Source organism: Strongylocentrotus purpuratus, unplaced genomic scaffold (genome assembly GCF_000002235.5).
Source record: "Strongylocentrotus purpuratus isolate Spur 01 unplaced genomic scaffold, Spur_5.0 spur5_scaffold_21, whole genome shotgun sequence".
Taxonomy (NCBI): domain Eukaryota; kingdom Metazoa; phylum Echinodermata; class Echinoidea; order Camarodonta; family Strongylocentrotidae; genus Strongylocentrotus; species Strongylocentrotus purpuratus.
In genome coordinates this window covers 1,396,181-1,414,575 of record NW_022145607.1, presented here as the reverse complement: position 1 = coordinate 1,414,575, position 18,395 = coordinate 1,396,181, and the positions used below count along the sequence as shown (strand labels likewise).

At 38.3% G+C, this 18,395-nt stretch overlaps 2 protein-coding genes across 2 annotated transcripts; both read right to left on the bottom strand.

Moving 5' to 3' along the window:
* Positions 1–3,270: 3,270 nt before the first annotated feature.
* On the bottom strand, positions 3,271–9,554 carry LOC115928170. The gene is made up of 3 exons (XM_030995052.1): positions 8,790–9,554; positions 7,776–7,941; positions 3,271–3,551 (listed from the first exon to the last, which is right to left on the bottom strand). The coding sequence occupies exons 1-3, from the start codon at positions 9,495–9,497 to the stop codon at positions 3,271–3,273; spliced, it is 1,155 nt and encodes a 384-aa protein (XP_030850912.1). The 5' UTR covers positions 9,498–9,554.
* LOC105446605 lies at positions 9,528–18,395 on the bottom strand. Its single transcript, XM_030995051.1, has 5 exons — positions 18,291–18,395; positions 14,601–15,410; positions 13,840–14,000; positions 13,136–13,401; positions 9,528–10,357 (listed from the first exon to the last, which is right to left on the bottom strand). Exons 2-5 carry the CDS (start codon positions 15,393–15,395, stop codon positions 9,528–9,530), a joined length of 2,052 nt encoding a protein of 683 aa, XP_030850911.1. The 5' UTR covers positions 15,396–15,410; positions 18,291–18,395.

Below are 18,395 nucleotides of genomic sequence, written 5' to 3'. Positions count from 1 at the left end.
ATGAAAATTATTAGACTGATAGTATAAAATATAAATTTCATATGACAATTCAAAGTGCTATGGAATTGCTAATGGAGAGACAGCTTTTTTAATTGTGAGTACTGATGAGACTAAATATTTAAATTGATAAACCTGCAAATATGTAAAATCGAATTTATTTGTCCCAGCTTGTATTATTTCTCAAACCCTTTGAAAATTGCAAAGTGTTCCATGTATATTTATTTTCACACTTTTCTGCTATGTAAAATTAGTTTTTCAAAGTACTATTTAAATCAAATGTCAAAATAATGTATTGCTTATGTGAACTAATTAGGATAGCTATGTATCATGATGTAAAGTGTAAAAATATTTTTAAGTAGTGTAATGTCAGCAATTGTTTATCTAACACAATGTTACTATTATAACAGATTAATACTTGGCATGCAGTATATGGATCATCCCCCTTCCCTTTCACCAGCCCTAACTCATTCCAACGTTAAAATGTAGTAGGATCAGTAAAATTATTAATCATTAATCACCTCTGTCATTATCTATCAGTTATGAATAAACACGAATAAACACCATTACCTCTGTCTCAAAAGAATCCAGGAACTATTGAAATTAGTACTAATTTCAGGTGTCAATTAGGCTATAGTTCCTCATTACAAAATAAATGTATTGTGTTTATATATTTTCATTGAGGCGACGACATTGATATAATTGTAAACGTTTCGCTGAATTTTGAATACAGTTATAATTGGATGTTGATAATTCAACAAAATGTTACTATCATAACAGATTGAGACTCTTTACATAAAGTGTTTCCGTCTAAGTGAACCTCCCTCTGCATCATTATGTCATTATCTATTAGTTATGAATAACGCCATTACCTCGGTCTCAAAAGAATCCAGGAACTGCTGAAATTAGTACTAATTTCAGGTGTCAAGATTTGTATATCATTCACAAAATAAATGTTATTGTGTTAAGAGTTTTCGCTACGGCAACGATATTAATATAATTTTTAATGAATTGTTGATTCTCGAATATAGTTTTATTTGGTTGTTATTCGTATTCATTCAACATAATGTTGCTTTCATAACAGATTGAGACTCTTGACATCTACTCTGATCTCAGTGAACGTCCCTCTGCATCACGTGATCTCGCTCAGTTCATCTTTAAGATATCTCATCTGAAGGGCCTGACACTCCGCGGTCAGTATCACGATGACTTCTACTCAACATCGTCATCGATTGCATCATCCGCGAAGGTATTGATGTGATCGTATATTTCAGGGCTCTCAACAAATCACTACATGTTTTGGGTATACTAGAGGTGTACTCTTTCCTATATATTCAAACGCAAGTGTAGAATTTTACTCTCCCTATTGGTACACCGTTAAGAGCAGGTACGAAAAGTTGATCGTTTCTGGAAGTGGATGATAAAAGTAAACTTTCTGTCATAATATAAAAACAGAATGAAAATTATTAGACTAATAGTATAAAAAATAAATTTCATATGACAATTCGAAGTGCTACGGAATTGCTAATGGAGAGACAGCTTTTTCAATTGTGAGTACTGATGAGACTAAATATTTAAATTTATAAACCTGCAAATATGTAAAATCGAATTCATTTGTCCCCGTTTGTATTATTTATCAAACCCTTTGGAAATTGCAAAGTGTCCCATGTATATTTATTTTCACACTTTTCTGCTATGTAAAATTAGTTTTTTAAAGTACTGTGGTTTAACTGGGCTCTGCCGGGGTAGCGTTCTGCCTTGCAGTCTCTCAAAACCCGGTTCACGCTCTCGACAATCATTCATCAACTATATCTCTCAGTGGGCTCTCACAAAAGTATATCGTGTAAGAATAAACGTGGACTAGCTCTCAATCTCATTTACTTACTCCCGCAATCACTGAATGTCTGGCAGTAACTCAAGAAACAACACTTGCACAGTATCTGCAGTTCAAGTAACTTTACTCGTTTCTAGTAACGGACCTGTCGCAACGACAGCCCGATGCTGACCGACTGACACGACAGCTCCACGCCGACTCACTGACATCTCACGATGTACACATATATATTTCACAATTAACTATATAACGCCCTCTACGTCTTACTAAATTACTGGGCTAGTTATGCTACACAGCCCCTCCCCAAGTGTGGGCTGTCCTCGGACCACTTTTTAACAAAACAAGATAATATCACTTCGAAATAATCTTTCCAAAAAAGTACAAAATTACTTTAAAACTCCTTAAAGTACATGTATATACACTTAGATATAACAACAAAATTATCTATGTATAGACTTAGTAGAGAAAGAACAAAAGAGTCGTCATGAGAAACGGGAAAGTTTAGGAAAGAATAGGTGCGGAAGGAATAGGACCAGAAATTCTGAAACAAAGAATACATGGCCTAAAACACAATGCTTATACAAGTTAAAATAAAACATAACCCTTTCCTTTTTCTCCTGCTACCTAACAAATACAAAACAATGCATCCCTGTACTATCGTAAACAAGAAATATTTGCCTAGTAACAATACAACATACACTTTCGTAAAGTGCAACATAAGAACTCGAATAGAGTGAAAGAACAAAAGAAGTAGAGGGAGAACGAATGAAATATGAGTTTGAAGTCAGACAAAGGGTGAAGGGTAGAAGGAATGCAGGATTTAAGGTGAACAAGATATTACACAATTCATTTCAGGTACATAAGTAAAAACAACAAAAGACATTGGTTGGAATGGCAAAGTACTGGCTGCTTAGTTTGAGTTTATGGCAAGATTAAATAAGTTGGGTCTCGGTGGATTCCTAGTTCTCGCGAGATCTCTCCTAGAGGCTGGGACAGGAACCTTTCGTGGTGCAGGTACAGTCGGTTCAACAAGTTTCGAAGCTTCCCTGTCGACGGGGTCAACCTCCTCTTCCTCTCCTAAAGCTGACATGTGCAAGTTGGCTAGGAGCGTCCTGCTCAACCTTCGGGCTGACTTACACTCGCTTCTAACTAGGAGTCCGTAGGCTGAAGAGTGCCACTTCGTAGGGTTTCAACCTGTCCACATGAACTACCTTCAACTGCCGTACACTCGAGCGGATGTCTGCATTCGTTCCTACCCCATAGAACCTCAACTCCTCCAGCAAACCTTATCTCTGGTCTTGTTCATGCCAAGGTACCCACTAGACTTGCCATCAAGCAATTCCTTCACAACGACCTCTCGAAGCTTAGCTGATAAGACAACATTCAGTTACCCTATGGCCTTGGTCACTATTCCCATTTCCTGTCGGGAACGCCTTGCTTCATTTCCAGTTGGGCTCACTTCCTCCAAGGGCTTCTCCACCCTGGACTTTGAAGCCATTGCTGACCAATCCAGCCGTTCCCTTGACCTTGACTGAAGGATCTTGCGCCTGGTCTTGGCTCATCTGCTCATTCATGATGCTGGGTTCTATCGTAACTGTCCTTGCCTCCGCATAGCTATCTCGGGGTACCTCCACTTTCGGTGCTACTTGTTTATCAGAGATTGCTGACTCCTTGAAGTTCCGCTTTACACGCACTGAGGACAATTCGTCACTGCCTTCGCCTTCACACGAAACATTGGTAAGTGAGCGTCCAGAACGGTGCACGGTTTTGAAGTCGCACTCTGCTATCACTTGCAGCCATCAATCCATCCATCCCTGCAAATCTCGAAAATCAATGAAGTGCCCCATGATCAGTCCTGACCTCAAATCTCCGACCATAATACCGGGCCATAATAAAGGCAAAAACTCCATACAGGCGCTATACTCACAAAATTCACTGTACAGGCGCTATCATTATTTACACAAGCGCTGTACCTTACATGTACATGCGCAATCCCTGCATTCGCCTACACACAGGCGAAACCTCAGGCGCTTTCTCTGCCTTCGCCTGCACACAGGCCAAATTTTCATCCTCCATAGTCACTCGTTTAGCAGCCATTACAGGATTCTCTATTATAATTATAAAAACACAAACTCCAGTCAGGCGCTATACTCTCAATGTATAGGCGCTATGTCTGCCGGCGCCTATATAGGCGCTATACCTCCTACGTGTAGGCGCTGTCACTGCCTATAGGCGCTATAACTAACACGTACGTAGCTAGGCGCTCCCACTGCCAGACGCCTATAGGCGATATACCTCCAACGTGTAGGCGCTTCCTCTCACTGCCTGGCGCCTATAGGCGCTATACCTAACACGTAGGCGCTCTCACTGCCCGGCGCCTATATGCGCTAGACCTAACACGTAGGTAGGCGCTATCACTGTCGGGCGCCTATAGGCGCTATACCTAACACGTAGGTAGGCGCTATCACTGTCGGGCGCCTATAGGCGCTTTACCTAACACATATAGGTAGGCGCTATCACTGTCGGGCGCCTATAGGCGCTATACCTAACACGTAGCTAGACACCGTCACTGTATGCGTAGGCGCCAATCTACTTCCGGGTTCGCTGTTGGGGGAGTTCGTTCTGAGCTGCTACAGCCACGTTGCTTCTGTCCCACCGCTGCCACCAACTTGCACAGTATCTGCAGTTCAAGTAACTTTACTCGTTCCTGGTAACGGACCTGTCGCAACGACAGCCCGATGCTGACCGACTGACACGACAGCTCAACGCCGACTCACTGACATCTCACGATGTACACATATATATTTCATAATTACCTATAACGCCCTCTACGTCTTACTAAATTACTGGGCTAGTAATGCTACAGTACTATTTAAATCAAATGTCAGAATAATGTATTGCTTATATGAACTAATTAGGATAGCTATGTATCATGATGTAAAGTGTAAAAATATTTTTAAGTAGTGTAATGTCAGCAATATTATTGTTTATCTAACATAATGTTATTATTATAACAGATTAATTCTTGGCATCCAGTATAATGGATCGCCCCCCCTTCCCTTCCACCAGCCTTAACTCATTCCGACGTTTAAATGTAGTAGGATCAGTAAAATTATCGGATCATAATACTGGGGGATAAAATGCCCTCTTCTCTTACAATCATGGATCCCCCGCTATAACATTGTCAATAACATTCTCAGGGTGTTCAGGTTCTCCAAGGAATAAAGGAAAGGGTTTTCTCAAGAGTAGTGTGATTGGTGACCGGCTCACGACCCTTTTGCCTTCTTTTTTTTATTCTCTTTTTTTCCTGCTAGAATTTAGATCATGAGCCAAGTCCTTCATTGATATTTCCCAACTACTCCCACAGTCAACAGGTCAACATGATTTAGGAAATATTATAATTTTCTTTATCCGCAATGCCCAAAGTCCAGATTGGATCAATCAAAAACATATTAATCACCTCTGTCATTATCTATCAGTTATGAATTAACACTAATAAACACCATTACCTCGGTCTCAAAAGAATCCATGAACTTTTGAAATTAGTACTAATTTCAGGTGTCAAGGCTATAGTTCCTCATTACAAAATAAATGTATTGTGTTTATATATTTTCATTGAGGCAACGACATTGATATAATTGTAAACGTTTCGCTGAATTTTGAATACAGTTATAATCGGATGTTGATAATTCAACAAAATGTTACTAACATAACAGATTGAGACTCTTTATATAGAGTGTTTCCGTCTAAGTGAACCTCCCTCTGCATCATTATGTCATTGTCTATTAGTTATGAATAACGCCATTACCTCGGTCTCAAAATAATCCAGGAACTGCTGAAATTAGTACTAATTTTAGGTGTCAAGATTTGTACATCATAAACAAAATAAATGTCATTGTGTTAAGATTTTTCATAGTGGCGACGATATTAATATAGCAGAATGTTGAATATAGTTTTATTTGGTTGTTATTAGTAATAATTCAACATAATGTTGCTATCATAACAGATTGAGACTCTTAACATCCACTGTGATGATATCAGTGAACGGCCCTCGGCCTTCCAGCTTTCCGGGTATTTTTCGATTGCAGGGGTGATGGAGTTTCAGGCGTTTCAGGCGAGACGTCTGATTCGGTGTACTCGCTATCGCTGTCGCTTTTGTCACTGTGACTGAAGGACGAGAGGCATGCAATTGTCGCGTCAAACGGATATTACACGGCCGAGATGACGGGTGGGGATCCATTGGAAGCTTACTTATTTCGATAGTCAGACTAAATTGGTTGATTTTACTGTATAAACTAGGACGCCGTTGAGAAAAAGCAATTAGGAAAATAATTACGTTTAAGGAAGTGGAAGCCAAAAAAATATAATGTTATATATAATTCAGTATAGTAATGTCAGCAATTGTTTATCCAACATGATGTCGTACTATTACAACAGATTGAGACTCTTGACATCTACTCTACTGATCTCAATGGACGTCCCTCTGCATCACGTGATCTCGCTCAGTTCATCTGTAAGATGACTCATCTGAAGGACCTAACACTCCGCGGTTGGTATCACGATGACTTCTACTCAACATCGTCATCGATGGCATCATCTGCAAAGGTATTGATTTGATCATATTTTTGGGGACTCTTAGCCAGGCGCGGATCCAGGGGGAGCGCCCCCCCCCCCCCCGGCAAAAAATAAAAAATAAAAAAAGCGAGAGAGAGGAGGAAAAGAAGGGAAAGAGGAGAGAAAGGGAAAGAAAGAAGAGGAAGAAGAAAAAAAAAAGGGAAAAAAAGGGGAAAAAAAGGGAAATCGGGTGGGGGGGGGGGTGCGAAAGGGCCTTGCCTCTTAGGCTGTTGCCCCCCCCCCCCCCCCATCAACAAATAACAGAGAAGGAAGGATATGGAAAGAAAAAAGGAAAACAATAGAAAGAAGTAAGGTGGGGGAGATCAGATGCATTTTTTTTCCCCAACAAGGTGTTAATCGAGGGGGGATGCACTGGCTTACGGATGGGGGTAGGGTGCCCCCCCAATACAAATTCAAACGTGGTTTATTTCTAATTCGATACCGGTGATGTACAAATGTTGCTGAAATTACATAATTTTCCGAGATTTTTCCTCACTTTTTAGTAATTTTTACTTTTGTATGCGTTTGTTTGAGATGACAAATTCCTAAAATTACCGTCAGGTGAGAAATATGCTTATTTAAAGGCTTAAATGTCAGGCCCCGCTCACAGTGCCAGGGAGGAACCAAAGTGCGCCAAAACTCATGTTTGGGGATTTATTTTTTATAAATCCAGAGGAAATGTTTGGATTTCCAGGGATTTTCCCTTAAATTTTATTATCAACATTTTTTCTGATGTCTAAGCTTTAAGTTGATACCAGATTTGGCTGCCGATTCTGCCCGTTATTATGTTAGAGCCGTTTTCCTTGCAACATTGCCCCGAAAAATGTGTTTATTTTGGTCCGCGGTGTCAGAACAAGTGTCACGCGCCCCCTCGCGCCGTGATTTATGACCACGAATCCTTCATGATTTAGCCGCGGACCAAAAAACCCCACATTTTTCGGGGCAATGTGGCAAGGGAAATTAAAATTTTAGCGGTACACCGTGGAGATCTTAACATTTCTTCTGGATTTATAAAAAAACATGGATAATTAGTCCATTTTTCAGTGAATTACCCTATAATATATCATGAAGATTGTGTTTCTATTAATTTTAACCCATTCATTCAACGAAATGAACTATCAGGAAATGTTGTTATTGTTGTTGAATATTTGTTTCCCTACATGCGTGCCATAGACGTATGGAATTTAAATTTGTTTTTCCATATTAAGTAAATTTCTGTTTCCCAGTATTTTCCTAAATTGTTTAAATCCTGACTGAATTTGGCATCCATTTTTTTTAAAAGAATGATGTACCTAATTAACGACAACGTGGATGATACAGAGATTCATACTGACCTTGGAATCGACTGCTATATTTGCAAGCACCGAGTAGAAGACATCATGCATAGTACCAGTAAGATCGATCGTCACAGATCTCAGTGATCGTGATGAGCACATGAATTCAGCCAGGTCCTCTGAAGCCGTCCTTCCACATGGCTTGTAAATAATCAGGTCATCCTGCAAAGTACATGTGCACAAATAATATTGTGAGGCTAGAAACATAAACCATCAAAATAATACTATATTATCCTGATTAATCAACTGCATTGATACTGATTTTTTTAATAAGCTTGTTTTCTTCTTCAATTTCCCGTTTGGTTCTTATTCTGTTTTCATAATCTATATGTATGAACATCAAATAATACACTAATAACATTATACATTAGTAAGGAATTATTCTGATCCAATCAAAAATACAATTTTCTGGGTTCAGTACGTTATCTCATAATAATTCAAGGTAGCGTTTTATCATATTGATATGGACAGTAAACACGTGAAAATCCTATTGGGATTCGTGGTAATAAAAGCATTATATTATTAAACCAAGATTTCATTGCAAATACATTCAAGACGGGTTGTACTGCAATAACAATAAATCACAACTCCTATTTACATACTAAAGTCCTAATACTAATTAATTCTTGTTATTAAATTTTGTTCGTGTACATTGCAGTTTTCAAATTAAATATGATGGTCAGAATTGTATTCATGGCAGATCCATAGAAGTTGCTTTAATATAAACATGCTCCTGATTTAAATAAAATGTATTCTATCAAGCTTCTGGGTGAATTTGGGTGACGTGAAGTTTTGACAGAATGTATTGCCTTATTAGCGCATGTTTGGGTTCAAAGCATCGTTCGTATACACAGTATGTATACAGTCATGTGTTCAAACCAAACGACGTCATCCTATTAAAGTCTCAGAGAATGAAATTTAAATCAAATAGAAGCTCTATCACTCAAAAAGATTAAAACAAAGATGAAATGTATACGTTGCTACAATGAGACGTTGAATACTTTCCTTACCACTTCACGATGGTTCATGATGAAAGTATTCCCTGATACTGTGTGTGCCTGCATCTCCTCGGTGATCTTCAGTGTCTTTCTGGACGTAGTCGATAGATGATCCGCCACGGCTTTGGCCACTGCTTGGTCTTGGCTCTCATATGCTACATCTACGACGAAGTCTTCATTATACTCTGGTTCAAACGCTATGAGATGAGAGACGATATCCAAGCCGACCTCCTTCTGCTGGGCTGAGGTGAAGTACAGTAGGTACCGATATTCCGTTGATTCCGGTGTAATATACGCTATCAACCCGTCATACTCATTACGGTTTGAGTTGTAAAGAGATGCAAGATACATTCCTGATAGATACTCCTGGAAGAGCTTATGGGGAAACTGCACTGATCGGACTACTGAATTCGGAGTATTTCTTCTGTCTCGCATCGGAAGAATTTTCTTCTCTCTGGTGAGTACACCAATTTTACAACCTACATCGATGGACTCTGGATAGCTCTGAAACTCCTTTTCTGTGAATACTAACCGTCTCTCGAGAAGTCCCTGGAAGACAGTGCAGCCAATGTGAATCAGGTGTGGACGAATATCTGAACAATGTTCGCCTAATTTGCCTTCAACAATACCTGAAGATGGAATGTGCTTTGATAGGTGATGATCAACCAAAAATTCAATCATCTGATTGAAGAGCTGGGAAAATGTTTGCAGCTTGGACATTGCCTCTCGACGCTCTCCATCAAACTCTTTTCACATGATACACAGCATGGCTGTGTATATGGGGTAGGGAGCTATGTTCTCTCTGATCACATCGTTGTTCGATATGAATCGGTTCAGATCTTCAGAGGAAGCTGCATCTGGATGAAAGAACTTGGTGATGTAAGAAGAGAGGTTTTCAGCTGAGAAACCTTCTACAGCAATGAAAGCAAACACCTTTCTGAGATCGGCATTCTTCCTAATCTCATCTGATCTCCATTGCCTCGATGTGATTAGTACTGTCCCTGACTTGAACAGATGATTGAGAGTGATCAGGGCGATTTGCTGATTGCTGTCAAGATCGACAGCAAACTCATCTAGGCCGTCCAAAACAAGAAAAACGTCATCCGGATTTGAGAGGATGTGCTTGTCTAGCTGTTTGGCTGAGACGGGATTGTTGTCAGAAAGATACGACTTCACTATCTCTCCAACAGTATTGCCCTCTGTCTTGCGAAGGAGGATGACAAGAACCAGTTTGAAATCTTGGTAGGCTTTTCCGTGGATCCAATCCCAAGCGATCTTGGCGCAAAAAGTGGTCTTTCCTACACCACCTTCACCTTCTACCAACAACCGTTTGGGATAGGTTCCGTTGACTTTGGTCCTGAGGAGGTTATCGTAGAGAAGCGGTGTCTTGCGTTTTGTACCTTTGTCTTCTTCCATCAACGTTAGATTGGTGAAGATACGTTTGAATTCAAGTACAAGTTCACTGTTCAGTGGATCGGCTTGAATCTGGCATAGATGAATTGCCAAATAGTGTTTGACCTCTTCAGCAACCCGTTGGATTTCCTTCTCTGTCAGGGACGGTATGTGATCACCAACCTGACCTGTGATGAGAATGGTGAAGAACGTTGTCTTTAACATGACTAGAAAAATATGACCAGTGTTTTAATATCACACAACAGCAGTACTAGCATCAGCAGCAACAACATGGAAGAAATCACCTTGGAATTGCCCCCCCCCTCCCCTCGGTTCTCTCTCTCCCTCTCTCTCTCTCTCTCTCTCTTATAATGCAGTATCCAACAGTATCTATGACACCCTATAAATAAACGTTAACTATTGCAATGAAACTCCTTATATAGTAGCCTTTAATCATGGCGGCTTTGCTGCTCTGTCGATCCAATGATCGTCCTCAAAAATAGAATAGTCATCTGATTGCACGGAAAGTCGACACTTGCGTGCAGCTTGCTCTAAGTCGCCTTTAGTAACTTCCGAACCTTGTTATTGTTGTTCAGCATTATATGGCAATCAGTCAAATTCGACTATGATCACTATGTATTTTCTTTATAATTCTAACTTTAAATCTGAAAATTTATTGACGTCTTTTTTTTAAATTTCTTTTCCTAATGTAGGTTGTTAATAATGATAATATGTTATCGTGTTTAATATTTATAATACAACATTTAAGCTTTCTAGTCAGAATATAAGCAGAATCGGCTTCAAATCGTAGACGATCGCACTATTTGTATGACGTCACTATGATTCTTAGCTGATGTAGCTATTCCTCCTCGAAGGGAACGTGAAATCCATTCAAATTTCAATTGCATTCAGCATATGACTATTTAAATCATCGTTCATTAACAAATTTAAGTTTGAATGTTCATGTCAAATGCTATATATTGCAAATTATTCCCAAATTGGGTCTTAATCACAACGTATAGCAAGCGGAGTGCTTTAGAATACCAGTTGCTTTGATCTATAGCCTATCCATTATCGCATGTTCTCTCAACAGGTAAATCGTTAACCGGATTGTGTATCTATCTTTTTGTGTAAGTAATGATGATGTTACGTCCCCGCCCCTTTTTTGTCCATTCTTCTGTAATTTTAATCTGTATATCATGATGTTAAGGAAGGTAGAGAGAGGGTAATAGAGAATTGGAGAATGTGTATATTGTTGGAAAAGACGCATGAAAGCAATTTTTGTTTGTTGTATTCTCAATAATAAGAAATAGAAATAATAAAGGAGAAATCATATGTGTTTGTTTTCGGGGAATTTTAGGCATTTTTTTAGGGGGTAGGGGGTGTTATTGATGTAGGACCAAATATGGATATACCGGAACGGATATTGTTCCAACTAGATACATACGTACATACGTACATAGCCTTTACATAAACATGCTCAATGCACTTTACATTAATATAAATAAAACATAATAATTATTTTGCTCTCCAAGCGCATACACTGTAAATACAATTCATGGTTATGATTAAACTTATTAGAGTCTGTCCTTAAACTATGACTCTGAGACTCGATACGTATGTGAATATTACAGTTGGAATGTCAGATGCTAGCGGTTCTTTCTTTGCTTTATGATATTAAATCCACAAGTATGTCAATGTTACTATGGGTTATTTAGATGCTAGTGGTTCTGTGCAGGAATTTCCTGACGTTCCTTTTTTACTTATTGGAAATTCATTTTGTATTTCATATCAACTTTAGAGTCCAAACTGCGTGTCCTTGTATTTAGGCTAGGAATGGTTTAAGAGGCATGCCACATAGTAATTTTAAAACTTTATCAATCAATTATATTTTTCCACTTTGTTTAAGAATTGTGGACGCTTTTTGTGTACTGATATATATATATATATTTGCAGATATCATCTTCTTTTTTTCAAACTTGCCCAAAACATTAATTTGGTGAGAGTTTAAAGTGTTGTCTACATAAACCATATTCTAAAATCGATGTGTTCGTGCAAACAAGAAGTTACTAGCAAATAATCCACTTAAAATATTGGAGAGGGCCCTTCAATACTGTATAAGTAATTCATTTTGTTTTTAAAGTAATTTCGAACAATTGTAAGAAGTTATTTGATTGCAAGGTTGCTTCGAATCATTTATGTTAACATACATATTGATTTTTAACCATAATGGCTGTACGTATTTGACATAATGCTTTTTTTGTTGTTCTGTTTTTTTTTTTTTTTGTTAATTCATTTTCTAATGTTTGTGATGAGCTTCGATTGATGTTTTGAACAATCGTAAGAAGTTGGAGTTCTTGTTTTTGTACATGTATATGTTCCATCGATAATATTTCCGGTAAAATCAAATGATCTGTAGCATGATACAGTACGCAAAATAAGGGGGAATTCGAAATGTGGAAGAAGAATTTTGTTTAATTGTTTACATTGGAGAGTAAAGTTGGGTTTGTAAGTGTTCACAATGTTCCGAAGGGACATCCAGTTTGATACACATGTAAGTGTCTGTTTCCAGTATTGAAGCATGTACTGTGTTTGATAGGAAATCAAACGTTTTTGCTGTTTCAGGGTAATATGTATTCGGAATACATATACAGCTGTATTTCTATTTTAGCATGTGTATGGTGTACTGAACAAATAGGAAAGAACACAGGAGGGGAGAGTGGTCACGCCATTGAATTACGTTATGATCTACTGTACGCCATCTAATAAAGTCACCATGGAACTACAAATTCTCCTTAAGTCGCCTAGTGTTTTCATCCTTATTGGCTTAGCTCCTGGTACAGAAAATGAACCAATCAGAAACAACATCCTGACGATCGCATGGTGAAGGGCCAATGATTTTTTGGTGGTGGTGTTTTTGGTAAGGATGGTCGTGTGTGTACGCATGCATATGAGTAATACTGTACCTTTCTGTACGCTATCAGCAAGCTGTACCAGCTTAATTCGGTGTAACGTGACCACCAACGCCTCCCTCGCCTCGCTATCACATACTCTCTTCCGCCATTCGTAAAGCATCTTATAGATAGCATACAGAGTGTTGCCCATCTGATCTTTCTCAAACCGACTTAGTTCAGCCTCATTGAATCCTAAAGCTAGTCCGACCTTCCTAAAATCTGATGGATCCATACTGTCAGCAAGGAGATATAGTTCGAGGTCGGTCAGGTTCCCAGGTCTAAATCATTAGACAAAAGAAAGAAAAAAAACATATACAGCTTACATATATTTGTGAGGTTTTATACTCAAAGGAATTTCCTTTGACTATCATCTCGAGTGAATACCCTTGTTTGCATTGCATTAAAATAAGTTCCAACATTTGCTAGAATGCAAGCACTCCAAAAACATTGCAAAATAAGGACCTGTTAACATAACGGAAATACGCGAAACTTCTACTGTCACCATTTGCTTTCATTGATCAATTGGTATATTCCAATTAATATTTTTTACCAACAAATTCGTTGGCTCGTATTTTGCCAAAGTTTATAATCGGATTTAGAATGGAAATTAGTCTGAAGTTTAATGAAGTTTATCTTTAAATGTGATCTCCTACCAAGGGTCGGGCGTACCTCAATGGACAGAATAAGATCCAAAGTCGCTCTTTCATCGTGCTTACTTATCATTTGGGCCAGGGTTTTGTTCTACATCACCGGATCTCAATAGAAGTATGTTGGTCATGTCTGGACAGTCATTCCCTTTAGTTTCATCTGCTTCACCACTGGTTGTTCCTGATCCGAGGACCGGATAGATCGGGGAATCATGATACTCCGCTACTTCCTAAGAATGAAGAGAAAATTACAAATAGATGACACAATTTTAACTCTGAATACTATCTACATGTCATACTGAGATAACATTATTGTGCCACAATGTATTTCTTGCGGGGATCTTTATATCAATGGTTTCTAGTTTATTCTTAAATTCATAATACAACAATAATTAGCGCAGGCAGATGATAGAAGGGTGTACATGTAGCCATTGGACAAGGTGGGCGGGCAATTCATGATATTCTGTTACTTATGGACAAAAGACGATTTTCAAAAGAATAATCAGACATTATTTGAAGGAAAAAAAGGAGAATCACGGGAGTATAAGAATTCTGTGAAAGGGTTAAGGGAAATTTAACCACTATTTACGGTTGTCACAAACGTCATACCTACACTTTGCACAGCAAATTTAAAGAAGCTCTCCTTCATAATACATCTTTTTAGCTCCAATTTTCCTAGTTACATGTTCTGGTTTAAACCCCGTTTACAAAAAGAATCATTTTATACAGTTTTTATTCCGATTTATTGTTCGCATGTTTGTCTCACAGTTTTGATTCTTTGATGTTTTTATGTGAGTAGTGAGGTTCTAGGAAATGCATATCAATCATACCTTGATGGATGATGTTCTTTGGTCGGTATTATTCGTTGCATCTATCCTGTGTTTAGGTGATAGGTCCAATGATTGGTCTTCTATCCCCGACGGTGCAGAGTCTGATGTTTCCTCCTTGTCTCGATTGATACGATCTGTCTCGCCACGAACGTCTGCAGGTACATGTGAGTGCGACTCTGATGTGTCAACTTCAGGTTTGTCTGTTTTACTTATTTGAGCGGATTTCGGGGTGTATTCATGTGACATGAGATTAATGGCGATGTCTTTATTGTCCAATTCGTCTTCTACACAGGGTTGGGGAACTGGAAATGTCACGACCGTGATACCAGGGACAGGGTTGGTCTCTTTTTCAATTGAAAAACCACTGTTTTGAGCACATGAAGACTCAGAGTGAGAGACATCGTTATGACCGGGGTTGTTTACATCGCGTGGGAATCCACTCTCACTGACATCACACTCTGGGCCGTCAGATTGTGAGAGAGTCGGTGAGCTGGCGTTACCTTTGCCATTGTTGACGTCACGTGAAGGCCCTGTTTGAGCGGTATTAAGGTTGACATTGTAAGAAGATGCAGACTGACCGGTCGTGTTGCTTGGAGATCTATTCGCATCAGGAGAAGAGCCAGTGCGAGATATGTTACACTCAGGATTGTTGTTTTCTTTGGGTGGCTCAGCATTCTTGGCTTTTTTCATTAAGTTGTGAAGTTTCCTCCAAAAGTAGTGGTAGTCGTATTCTTTCCTACGACGTCGCATGAACGTGCCAATCCTGACACGCCATTCACCAAGAGACACAGGCATGGTGACATCAGGATACTGTGTTATTAAAGAGGAAAACAAAGATTAATGCAGAGTTAGTTCATGAGACGGGCAACATGACTTTGTATAAGAAAATAGTGTCACATCTTTGTACGGATTTATCTTAACATGCCATGTATGGAATACGTACTGATTTTAAATTACATAATATCTCATCTTTGAAAGTCAATTTAAATCATGTTGGCATAACTCTTTATATTCCGAAATCCCCTCGAGACAACTACCACCGGGAAAACGGCCCTTTCTAGAGGTGCAGTAACAAAAGCTTTATGGGGGGGGGGGGTAGTTTTTTAAGGGTTTATGGTTGTCGTAGATGTTTCTTTTGCGGGATGTAAGTCCGGGGTAGCCATCCAAAAAAATGTCCTCAAGCTATGGCAAATGCTAAATAATACATGATGTCAGACAAATTAGACAGAGTAAGACAGATTTACAATGGAGCATAGTGGAGAGTGGGTGTGTATTATGTGCGCGTGTTGTTTGTATGTATGTGTGCGCGTTTGTGCATGCAACACAAAGAAAAATTAATGCCGTAGATACTTCTGATACAAATGGAAAACAGAAAATACATTTTCTCTTTCATGGCAAGCAAAATAATCAGAATCATTGTCTGCTCTGGTCCATTTCGACCGCCCCCCCTCACTCAGTGTTATTTAGGGTACGCATATGCGTGTTCCCAGCACCCCGCCTTTTGTCAGCGTAAGTCCGCTGTGTAAAGTCAATACGGGTAGACCTTTTTCTTTTGTTATACGAGCCTTTTCAGCATCCCCCCCCCGCCATTTCTGCAAAAGTCCGGTGTGTAAAGTCTATACGGATAGGCCTTTTTCTTTTGTTACGAGCCGGAGATTTTGGGAACACGCATGGCATCCCTCTGCGCTTCCCGGAGTGGGGGGGGGGGGGGCCGGGCCATTTCGAAGAAAATGCCTGTTTGTTTTTTTAATGCACGTGGCATGTGGAGCGAGAGTACTCCATGCAAACATCGGACGGGCATTTTGCGAACATCGAGCACAGGCTTCTTGTGGTAGTCTTAAAGAGCAGTGTGGCGCCGTACACAGCTATACGCGCTGCTTGGGGTTGTGTAGTATCACCTTAACGGTTCAGGGGGTAAGGGGAATGTATGGTTTTAAAGAGGGTGCAATTAAGGCACTTGCGATGGATTGTAATGCCATTGTAATGCCATGATTACTATTTTAAGTAATAATAATAATAATGGTCATAACCGCATGCATGGACCTCTGATGTTTTGCTAGCTGTGCACATAATATACAAACGGATCATGCACGGATCAATACAGTTGGGATATAACTGTCTGTGTAACTTCCAATAAGCATGTATGCGTTATAAATAGTACATTGCTGACTGCAAAAAGTAATCAAGGTATCTTAAGTAACATCACAAAAAAAACAAAAAAAAACTGTCAAACTGTCAAACTGTTAACCTATTCAAAACTAGTCTCAAGACACATTTATTCAAAATTGCGTTTGATGATTAATTAACTCTGTACACTTTGACGTGTATTCCATATGTATTTTAATTTGTATGTCTATTTGCATTTTTAGTTTTGTATAAGATGTAATTGTACATCAGTCTATTTTGTGTGTATAGCGCTTAGAGACTTCGGTGGTAAGCGCTTTATAAGTAACGTTTTTATTATTATTATTATTATTATCACATTCATTCCGTATAGGTAGGTTTAAACGGACTTTTATAATCTATAATCTATTTCCAGTTATTCGATTCAATATCAATTCAATTTTTATTTCATTCAGTTAAAAAGACAACATTACATATAATAATCAGCTATATAATATAAAATACACATTAAGAACATATTGAACAAGGACATCAAATAAACTAAATAGGTTGCATTCTGAAAGGAAACATAATCCTTATACAAAGGTTGACCCTTTTTTATAATAAAAAAATATGAAATATATTCGTTACTAAACATACAATACACAAATCAAAACAATTAACATACAGACAAATAAAATATGTCAGGAATTCAAATGATCAATTTAACCCCCCAAAAATTGTATACCTACGTTTAAATAAATTTACACTAGCAGAATTATGTATATAATGAGGTGGAGTGTTCCACAGGAACGGTCCTTCGGAAAAAAAATTAATGTGTTTTGGTTTAGTACTGTATGAGTCATTAGCAAATGAAAATTTTGAGCATTTCTAGTATTATAACTATGAATGTTACAGTTTAGTATAAACTATTTGGAAATTAAATCAGGAAGAAGATTGTAATGACATAAACAAAAAACCTGCTTGTAATAAATATACATCCCTATATTGCAACATGTTTATTGATTAGAATATTGGGTTTGGCATGGGCAAGAAAAGAAGAATGATTAATAATTCTTATTGCACGTTTTTGTAATTTAAACAGTCTATCTTGATAAATTAATGCAGCATTGCCCCCAAACAACAATAACATAAAGTAAAGGTACACAATTGCATAGTATATCATTTCGAGAATACTTTTAGGAACAGATTTCAATCTGAACATGACAGTAATACTTTTAGAGAATTTGTTGCAGATGTCATCAATATGATTTGACCAAGAGAGGTCATCATCAATAATAACACCGAAGAAATTTGCTGAAGAAACTTTTTGAATATTTACATTACCAAGTTTGATTTTTATTGAATCTTTATTTAGTTTCTTCTTTGTTATACATACATTGACCTCATTATCTTTTTATCATTTTATATCGAATCATCTACTGTAATCTACTGAGCATCTTTGATAGCGAAAAAATATGTTTCAAATCCGAAATAATGAAAGATACAATTTACACTTAGAATTGTTTGTAAAAGAGTCATCGCTATGTCTAATATTCTCATGAGAATTTTAACATGGAAGCTTACCGTTCCTTAATGTTCTGCTACATCGAAAAACATGGTGAAACGGGGCCTTCAATCTTTCCCCTCATCAGCAGTGTTGACCGTGTAAACTGAATGTATCCCAGCTAC

Coding starts and splice junctions, on each gene's coding strand:
- LOC105446605 (XM_030995051.1), bottom strand. CDS start 15,395: ATGCCTGTGTCTCTTGGTGAATGGCGTGTCAGGATTGGCACGTTCATG. Junction 14,001..14,600: donor AAAGAACATCATCCATCAAG/GTATGATTGATA, acceptor CTTCATTCTTAG/GAAGTAGCGGAGTATCATGA. Junction 10,358..13,135: donor TGCTGATAGCGTACAGAAAG/GTACAGTATTAC, acceptor TTCTCATCACAG/GTCAGGTTGGTGATCACATA.
- LOC115928170 (XM_030995052.1), bottom strand. CDS start 9,497: ATGTCCAAGCTGCAAACATTTTCCCAGCTCTTCAATCAGATGATTGAA. Junction 7,942..8,789: donor TCATGAACCATCGTGAAGTG/GTAAGGAAAGTA, acceptor TGTACTTTGCAG/GATGACCTGATTATTTACAA. Junction 3,552..7,775: donor AGCAGTCGATTCCAAGGTCA/GTATGAATCTCT, acceptor TTTCGTGTGAAG/GCGAAGGCAGTGACGAATTG.